At 33.6% G+C, this 9,611-nt stretch overlaps 2 protein-coding genes across 4 annotated transcripts; both read right to left on the reverse strand.

Annotated features, from left to right (window-relative positions):
* Window positions 1-144: 144 nt before the first annotated feature.
* LOC107842994 lies at window positions 145-2,628 on the reverse strand. The gene is made up of 4 exons (XM_016687114.2): window positions 2,396-2,628; window positions 1,595-1,676; window positions 589-747; window positions 145-449 (listed from the first exon to the last, which is right to left on the reverse strand). The coding sequence occupies exons 1-4, from the start codon at window positions 2,579-2,581 to the stop codon at window positions 346-348; spliced, it is 531 nt and encodes a 176-aa protein (XP_016542600.1). The 5' UTR covers window positions 2,582-2,628; the 3' UTR covers window positions 145-345.
* On the reverse strand, window positions 2,498-6,119 carry LOC107842993 (probable serine/threonine-protein kinase WNK11). 3 transcript variants are annotated; one of them, XM_047396176.1, is made up of 2 exons: window positions 3,793-4,412; window positions 2,498-2,725 (listed from the first exon to the last, which is right to left on the reverse strand). In XM_047396176.1, the coding sequence occupies exons 1-2, from the start codon at window positions 4,333-4,335 to the stop codon at window positions 2,723-2,725; spliced, it is 546 nt and encodes a 181-aa protein (XP_047252132.1). In that variant the 5' UTR covers window positions 4,336-4,412; the 3' UTR covers window positions 2,498-2,722. The 3 variants fall into 3 exon arrangements, with proteins under 3 accessions (XP_047252132.1, XP_016542597.1, XP_016542599.1); XM_016687111.2 differs by lacking the exon at window positions 2,498-2,725 and adding an exon at window positions 5,569-6,119 and having other exon boundaries at window positions 3,389-4,304; XM_016687113.2 differs by lacking the exon at window positions 2,498-2,725 and adding an exon at window positions 4,420-5,554 and having other exon boundaries at window positions 3,389-4,304.
* Window positions 6,120-9,611: the final 3,492 nt, after the last annotated feature.

Consider the following 9,611-nt stretch of genomic DNA (forward strand, 5'->3'; position numbering starts at 1 on the left):
GTGCACAAAGTGCTCCAGACTAGTGCACATGTAGGGGAAGAGTGGTTTATAGAGTTGTGAGTTGTGACCTACATAGCTCAAAATTGTAGAAAATGTAATAGAACAAATTGCACTTTGCTTGTGTGTCAATGCATATAGAACAAATTGAAGAACTACTTACATGTTATTATGAGGACTAGAGGTCACTCAAGAAAATGTCCAAGAAAGAATACAAGTGATTTATGGATTACAGTCAGTAAAGCCTGTGAGCATATATTTGCAGAGCTTTTATTGATTGATAAGTGTGTCAAAAGCCAAAAGATTTACTTGATGACTTAATTTATACATCTTTGACACAAACTTGTATTATGCTTTAGTCCTTCTGGGTAATGACATGTCATCTCTTGCCATGCTGCTGCTTTGTAGGTGCTCCAGCACTGCTTTCTTTCCAGTGAGATATTCCACTAGCCCTTTGAATTAAGTAGACCGTTAGCAAAGAGTAGAGAATAAAAAAAAGTTTTTGCTCTAAGACATGCACTGTAAATAATTACCCTAAACAACTTAGAAATTTACATGTTTATGGCAAAAAGCAATACTGAAGAGAATTACCATTTGCATAGTTTCGACAGTCGTGATGGTTAATCCTCAAGTCAGTATCCCATCCTTCATTGAATCTGTTTGCCGAATCTTTTGCATCCCTCTCTGAGTAGCCAACAAACCAGCACTTCCTTTTTGGCAGCTTCTTTAGTGTCCTTGTAATAACAACTCCTGTCATGGTATAACATTGAATATGTGGAATTGCTTAGGAGACAACATTTGATATGAACTTATAACGGTTAAGAGACAGGAAAAACTTGTTTATACTTCCATATAACTTTGACGATCAAAGACTGGGTTCATTTCTTATTGAATGATAACCATAGGGAAAACATGCACAAAAATCAGGCTTATTATGAAGTGTGAATAGAAATCGATCCCTATGATTGTCAATTCAAAAGAGAGACACCAGTTTGGATATAATGCTGATTCAGAAATTGACCAAGTCTTGCAGATTCAATGTCTAAATGAATTAAAGGTACAAACCAATGACGGAAGAAGGATTTTCACCAACGGAATTCAAAATATAAAAAAGTAAACATACTAAGAAGCCAAGGGGGTTCAACATCTTCTCTCTCTATACATATCTATCTATCTATCTATCTATTTATATATATATATATATATATATATATATATATATATATATATATATATATAACTTTGACCATGAAGATATAGTGTAATATTTCGATGAAGGGGTTCAGATGAACCTCCTACTAGCTCCGCCCCTAGTACAAACTTATTTATCATTCAGATAAACTGCAAAGTAACGATTAAACAGTAATCCCATTTCTTGTGTGGATTTTGGAGAACAGTTACTTAATAGTCTATATAGAGGATGTAAGATAGTTCAAAGTTCACCAAAAAGTATTGTGTTTTTGCTCTCTCCGAGTTTGACATAAGAATGGCATAGTGATGCATCATAGCACATTTGTCCTCTCCTTTTCTTCGTCAGTATTTCTTTGAATCGACATGAACGGGCAAGAGTGAAAAATTTGGAACAAAAATGTTTCACCTGGTACATGTCTGCCAGATAGAGCTGCAACAGCTACACCTATGCTTTCAGGATCTTGAGGTTGGAAATCATACACTAAAGCCTACAACACAGAGATAAGTAACCTGTTAAAAACTCTTTCTATTCTGTTTTTTGGGTTCAATCATTCGGTATCTGAAACTCTCTAGCTCGACAGATTCGTACCCAGAGTGGATCCACAAAGGTAATTAACAATGAATGATATTATTATACATGAATTACTTATTTCAAAAGGAAAAGATCTTTGAATTATTGAATCTCGCATTGCTAATAACACATGCTTATTCCATGTTCTATCTGTACAATTAATTTATTCTATATTAACCCCAATCAAAAACTCCATTTGTTAAGCCATAATTATTTTTTCTTATACAGCCAACTAGAAGAGTAATTTTATGCTGGGATTATATAGTCAACGAAACAAAACCCAATTAAAAACCGTCAGACAAATCCGCCCAACGCACCCAAGACCCTGCCCAGTTATTGTTCTCAGCCTATTTTGACGCATCTATTTATTATTACTCTCTCCATCTTAATTTATATGATATTATTTGACTCGACACAAAATTAAGAAAGAAATACAAACTGTTAAATTTGTGATCTAAAATACTCCCCAACGAAGCACATAAATTGGAATAGAAAAAAAAGACATCTTTTTTCGGAAGGATTAAAAGAAAATGTGTGACATAAATTGGGATAGATCGAGCAACTCAAACCCATTTTAAAGCTCAAATTCAGCTCACGCTGCTCATTTAAAAATTGAGGAGGGCAAGGCGAGGAAACCTGAGAGTGGAGGGAGGAGGAGGGGTTAATGATGACCATGAAATGCTGCAATTCCCAGAAATTAAGAGAGTAAGCAGTGGACATGAGCAACTGGGCAGGTCCTTTTGTGGCTCTTAAAGGCACAGCTGCTACGTATACTTCATCTCTTCTGCTCCTGCTACTGCTTGTTGCTATTGATTTTGCCATCTCTTCTGCAACTGCTTGTTGCTATTGATTTTGCCAATGAGCTCGATAGCATATCCCTCTTTCTTTTCTTTTTTCTTAATTGTGAATTATTTGACATGTTATAACATGAAAGTGATTTGGTGTGTTAATAGCCACACACTACTACTGCATAACAATATTCCATTTTTCCTCGAATTAGAATTTATTGGTTTTCTCAACTTCACTTTTGCTATAAATTTCATAGGTTTGATTTTTTTTATATATATATATATATATATATATATATATATTTTTTCTATATATATATATATTTTTTTTTCTCAACCTTGCACGGAATTATATTTACAGTTTTTGCTATTGGTACTTCATCAACTTGAAAATCAATTTATCGGGTTTACCTATAGAGATGCAACTGCTGTTATATAGAAAAAAATCTCGATATTAAAATATGTAACACTAATAATGGACTGTATTATTTTAACTCAATTAAAATTTGTACTCCCTTAGTTTCAATTAATATCTGTCATCGTTTGATTAAGCAAAAAACTTTTTATTCCTTTATAAAAGGTACTTTTGAAATTTTGGATCTAAAATAAATCTTAGACTTCTGTGTGACTTCAATAAAGATAAATAAAAAATTTAAAAATAAGTTATTTTTAATAATAAAAACATGATATTCTTTTTGAGACAAACTAAAAAAAGAAAATGCATTACATAAATTGATACGGGGAGTATGCTATTTGTCAGGGAGAACACCTGTGATATACATCTTCTTAGTCTCCGTTTATGAGAAACTTATTATCTATGAAGTAAACATTACTAAATAAATAAAAATCGTAATTCAAGAATCTATAATTTTAATCTCATAGTATCAAACATATTCAACTTACTAAAGTTCAGACTAAACACTTAAGGAATTACTATATTACACTCTTTAACTCTTATAGTAAGAGCTAGAAGGCAATTATCTGGAGCTTAATAGTGATATAAAAGAGATACTGAGACTTGACTTTTGTTCTTTGCATGATCAAGAATAGAATCATCCATAATAAAATTGAGCTACAATGAAAAGTACTCAACGAGCTAGCAGAACTTGAACAAAATGCATCAAGTATCAAGATCATTCTCATCGTAATCGGAAAGGAATGGATCCTTCAACAATTCAGCCGCTGAGGGTGCATTCTTATGTCTATAGCAGAGAAATAGCAAGTCAATATCGACTGAGTTCATACCTTTCCAACATTGCCATTAATAAAGATGTTACTGCAATTGAGGTCTCTATGAATAACACAAGGATCATGAGTATGGAGAAAATCCAATCCTTGTAATATCTGTCTTGACCACTTCTTCAAGGCCTTGATTGAAACATGCCGATGCTTCTTCCTGTATTCCCTCAAATTACCAGAGGCACATGCCTCAGTTATGAAATTCAGAATGTTATGGTCATAGTCTTTCCAGAATTGGTACATGACAATGATGTTGTCATTCTTCAAGTTCTTCAGCAACTCGATTTCAGAATGGATCTTATTAATGATGAAAGGACTGCCACTGAATTTGTTCAATCTAATCTGATTCCAGGCTACGTCTCTGCCTTCCTCAAGATCAAATGCCCTATATACCATCTTCACTGCACCATGGCCAAGCAGCTCCTTGTACCGTCCAAACCTCCCAGATGGATCAACCTCAGCCAATAGTTCATTTTCTTGATCAGTTGCATCAGAATTTGCAGTTGACATATTGAGTTCTATAAGAGTAAGCAGAAGAAGCCTAAGCATTTAGTAGATTCATCAGAGAAACACAATCACAAAATATCTATTAACTTATTTGGGCGGATCAAAATGGGTCACAGCCCAACTCACCCAAAATTTGCTGGGGTCAATTCAAGTTGAGTCAAAATGTGTAAAATAACGGGTTGTAACCGAATTCGCCTCAATATAACCCAAACATCCACTCCTTATTTTCTTGAATCTATTTATCTCATAACTAATCATTATTTCCATTTTAGGACCAAAATTCTAAAAAAAAAAATGTTAGCTTGATCGAGTACATCAGAGATCCGCCTCGCTGGTACTGGTTCATTGCCTTTGATTGAAACTACTGCACATAATGTTGGGAAAAGAAAGCTTTTGTATCATAAAAGAGTATTAGGTGTAATGTGCTACACCGCTCCTAATGACTTTTAGATCTTGATATATACATATAGTCAACTCCATTCTCCCTAATAACAATCATTATTAAACCTCAAATCACTAATCCGTTTTCTTCATATGGTGACTACAAATTTTAACAACACATAAGATCAAGAAGTGTGGACTGAATCAACAAATAAATGTTGTAGCTTAACGAAAGAAAAACGCTAGCACACGACTCCCTATAATAATAAGTGAATTATTGGGTATAACATATCTTAAGAAAACCATTTAAGGATATAAATTATAGACTACTCTCCATTATTAGTTAAGAACCTCAGAAGGGTATAACATGAAAAAGAATCTTTTTGAACTTTGAAAAATTCACTTATTTTGAATTATGAAAAAAAATCATAACTGCTTAATGTAGACTCGAGGAAATAGTAATTAAGGTGAAATTAATTGTGAGAAGAGACCAAAGCCTTTATTTCATATATTTAAAATATGTGTCCATCAATATTTGTTTAGTTTGTAAAATCAATGAATAATTTATTCTTTTATCCTTAGATATTAATTACCGTCATTATCAAACACATTTCTCTAAGCATTAAATTAATTATATTTAAAGGGTGATATGATAAAATTACCCTTTATCATGACATATTTAGCTCAAATACAATTTATGCTCAAAAGTTTGCGGAATCATAAACAAAGAAAAACCTCATTGCAATTATACCACAATTAGTACAATGATATTTTCCTAATTCCAAGGGGAAGAGCAGTTTCATAATAGAGTAAGAAAGAAAGAGAGAGAGTGAAAAATGATAGTGCAAGAGAACAATTGGGAACTAGAAATAAAATTGAAGAAAGTGATTATACCCTTCTGACAATTGGCAGGCAGAATGGGAGAAAGAAGAGGCAAAGAGGGAACTATAAGCAATACGATTAGATGGAAATAAAAGCCTATTTATAGACTATTTTACGTACGCATGCAATCTTTCCATGTCGTTCCACTCACCAATCAACTCACTTAATTTATTGATTATTAAAACTAGCTCTTTTTTGAGAGATCAGTGAATAGTCTAGAAATATCCCTTATTTCTTATTAATTCCGATAAAAAAAAAAGATCGAAATATAGAACTCATATATTTTGTTTTCCTTTTTTCTAGAAAAACTTTTTACTCTGTTACTCGTACCATACATTTTGTTTCGTGGTATATTTTTCCCACCAGAGATAATGAGAAAATTTTTAAAGTAGCCAGTATTTTGTTTTGTAGAGAATAGCAAAAGAAAGTGGTGTAATTAGGAGATATTTTGCTAGCCCCAGATCATTAACTAAGATCGAAACATTCAATTAAGAAAAGGAAACTATGAAAATAGAAGGTAGATATTGGATAAGAGAACTTGGGTATAAAATAAGATAACTTGAATTGATTTATTTTTTTTGGTTGGTTACAAATGTACAATGTAATTCCTATTTATACTTGCCTATGAATGATTCTAGATACATCTACAAGAAAAATCTAGTGATCTTTATCTTTAACTACCCTAGAATATCTAGATAATTCTACAAGAGAAAAATCTAGTGCTACTACTCTAGAATATCTACATAATTCTACAAGATAAAAATTCAACACACTACACTAGGACATTCTACAAGAACCTATGATATTCCATCACTAAACTATTTTAGAAACTTAACTAGAAAACTATGATATTCATTCTTCCAAAAAATTCATTTTAGATATTTTTCACACTCTCCCTTAAAGTGATCTTTAGGAAGCTATCCCAAACTCATTGTAGAAGAACTCAAACGAAGCTTTGAACTATGTCTTGACGAAACTCTTAGCAGGGCTTTCCTCACTCCTTTGTCTTTTTCAAATGATAAAGATTTTCCTTTAATGACCGATCCTACGAAGAAACAAGAATATGTATTGACAAAATTTTCATCTTTGTAGCAGACTGGCTTGACAATAGTCCTCATTGGTCTTTGTGAACCATATGAATCACCTCCTTGCTAAGTATCATGTTGTTGAATTTCTCGGCTCCCCCTTTATCTTAGCTCATCGACAACGATATTATTCGAAGAAACACATATGATAGAAAAGTTAGAAACTCCAAGGTTTAATTTTTGTATTACCTCTCCTTCCAACGTAACTTCATGATATGAGGAAATTTAATCAGTATCAGCTACTTCGGTTGAGTTGGTGATGATCTGACCATTAATTTCCTTCGAAACCTCATAACATTCACCACCAGCTTTCGTTTATAGCTCTTCAATCATATTGTATGTCTATCCATCTAAAATTGAGGCTTTACTTTCAACTTCATCGTTCATTAGATCTTTAGCATCTTCATCTATTTCCAATATTTGCTCTGAGCTAGTGATTGACCTTAATGCGATGGATGACGGGCCAGAGACTTCAACTTCCACTATATCTCCCTTAATGCTTTCTCCGATAAAGTCATCACTAGTATATTGATTTTTAGACAATGTTTGCTTAGAATCTACTTCAATATCTTTTCACGTTCAGACTTTTATGGCCAATTTCAGAATCTACTTCTTTAATTTCCTCGATAACAGCTACCATATCTCCAGTATGAACATCTTTAGTATCATCTTGCATCGTATTAGTGCCTTCCTTCTACATATTATGGATTGTATTATATCCGATCCAATCCTTTTCCAAATTTATAGACGTAAAGGTATCTATTGTTCGTCTCTCAGCTACTAAGCATCTTCTTCGGCCTTTTTCTTCTTCAACAACTCTTTTAGTTTGAGCAATGTTGCTCTCGATAGCTCGATAATATCTTCTTATATGTCCTTCTTTGCCACACAGTTAACATCTGAGAGGCTTTTTATAATTATTAAAAGACTCTTCCTTCTTTCCAGGCAAGCTTGAACCACATGCAAATCGAGAGTGAGGCATATCTCTTTCTTTTCATTTAACGTTCCTCTTTTCAGCTACAAGAGCATTTTCTTTCCTTTCTTTGACAAATTCACTAGCCAATTGTTTGGCTAGTAACTCCTGTAAAGAAAACAAATCCTCAAATTCCTACAAGGATGGTTGTTTAGCCCATCCCTAAATTGATGCCATAAAGAGAATGTATTCTGGTTTCAAACCATGAATGATAATTCTTCTCATTCGTGCTTTAGAGATAGCCTCGTCCGTATTCAATAAAGAAATCTCGGATCATAAGTTCTTAATCTTTAAAAAGTATTTGGCAATAGAAAGATTACCTTGAGTGGTGTTAGCCAATTCATTCTCCAATATTTCTAGTCAAGCTTTATTTTTCTTATTAAACAACTGGTCAAGGGTCCTCCATATTTCATAAGCTGATTTACACCTTATGATATGGTCAAATAAATTGGAGGAGATAGACCTCTTCAGTATAAGCTCCGTCGTCACATTAATTTGCTTCCACTTTTGTATACAGTACTACTCTTCGGTCTATCGTTCGGAGGACTTGTGTTACGTTAACAAAATCCCACAAATCCTCATCTACAAGGTATGATTCCATACAAGTCTTTCATACCTTATAATTGGACTGATTCAACAACTCCATTCTAGTTCATTAACGCGACCGCTTAAATCCATTCAAATAAACCAGTTGAATCGACCACAATCTGATCTTGAAATAAACACAAGACAATCTATGACTTTGGATCTAATACCATGTAGAGAATAACAAAAGAAAAGTGTAACTGGGAAGACCTTTTTCTAGTCCAAGATTTTTAACTAAGATTGAAATATTCAACTAAGAAGAGGAAGCTATGAAAATAGAAGGAAGATATTGGATAAGAGAACATGGGTATAGAATAAGACTACTTGAATTGGTTTATTTTTTTGGTTAGATACAAATATACAACGTGACTTCTATTTATACTTGCCTATGGATGATTCTAGATATTCTTCTCGATACATCTACAAGAAAAATCTAGTAATCTTTTTCTTCTACTACCCTAGAATATCTAGATAGTTCTACAAGAGAAAAATCTGGTGCTACTACTCTAGAATATTTAGATAACTCTACAAGATAAAAATCCAAGACACTACACTAGGACACTCTAGAAGAGCCTATGATATTCAATCACTAGACTATTTTAGAAACTTAATGACCCAACCCGAACTGGGTCCTTTTCATAATAGTCATGCTAAATTCGACCGAGATCGGAGACCACCCTTGTTACCCAACCCAACCTCCTGTCGCTTGCCCTGAATTGATTGAATTTTGAACATATAACAAGATAGAATAATTATCATCAAGACTCTGGGATAGGTATATAATCGAGACCGGCTCAACCGAGTCCAACCACCCAAACCCATTCGATAACCAAATCAACCATAAATCGATCAACCATATAATAAACAAACCAAGTTTTATGACATAGCATAAAAGGATAGAACAGTGAGAAATTTAGTACACCAGTATCATCCCCAAGACCAATGCCAATACTAAGGCTGGCACAAATACCGATTTCGTCCATACCAACCCATAGTAGTCACACAAAAGCCTCTAACCAAAAGAATACCAAAATCCGATTGGGATATGCCCCCAACCATAGCTAAAACCAATATCCATAAATAATCCAAAGTATGAAATAACATCCATGAAATAGAGCCTTCCAAAAAGATAGAAGCTCACCACTTCAATCCAAAAGCTGGCCCTGAATGTTCGAATGCTAAGTAGGAGAAGTAGAACGGTTGGTTCCTGCATTGCGTGGGGATACAGCTGCACGAAGATAGGTTAGCAGGTGATTACTAGTATGAACTCAAGATAAGGATAAAATAATGCCAACCAGTAAAATCAAGTAAGCCATCGAATAGAATACAAAGCATACATACATACACATATACATATATACATACACACACATATATAACTATGCTGGGAAAGAGAATCTGGTTTAGCATGCATT

The sequence above is a fragment of the Capsicum annuum genome, chromosome 9 (genome assembly GCF_002878395.1).
Source record: "Capsicum annuum cultivar UCD-10X-F1 chromosome 9, UCD10Xv1.1, whole genome shotgun sequence".
Classification (NCBI taxonomy): Eukaryota; Viridiplantae; Streptophyta; class Magnoliopsida; order Solanales; family Solanaceae; genus Capsicum; species Capsicum annuum.

What these genes read in the sequence shown, in the direction of transcription:
- LOC107842994 (XM_016687114.2), bottom strand. Translation starts at nt 2,581, where the DNA reads ATGGCAAAATCAATAGCAACAAGCAGTAGCAGGAGCAGAAGAGATGAA. An exon ending in CCTCCTCCCTCCACTCTCAG is followed by an intron (nt 1,677 to 2,395) that starts GTTTCCTCGCCT and finishes TCTGTGTTGTAG; the next exon opens with GCTTTAGTGTATGATTTCCA. An exon ending in CTGTCGAAACTATGCAAATG is followed by an intron (nt 450 to 588) that starts GTAATTCTCTTC and finishes CTTAATTCAAAG; the next exon opens with GGCTAGTGGAATATCTCACT.
- LOC107842993 (XM_047396176.1), bottom strand. Translation starts at nt 4,335, where the DNA reads ATGCTTAGGCTTCTTCTGCTTACTCTTATAGAACTCAATATGTCAACT.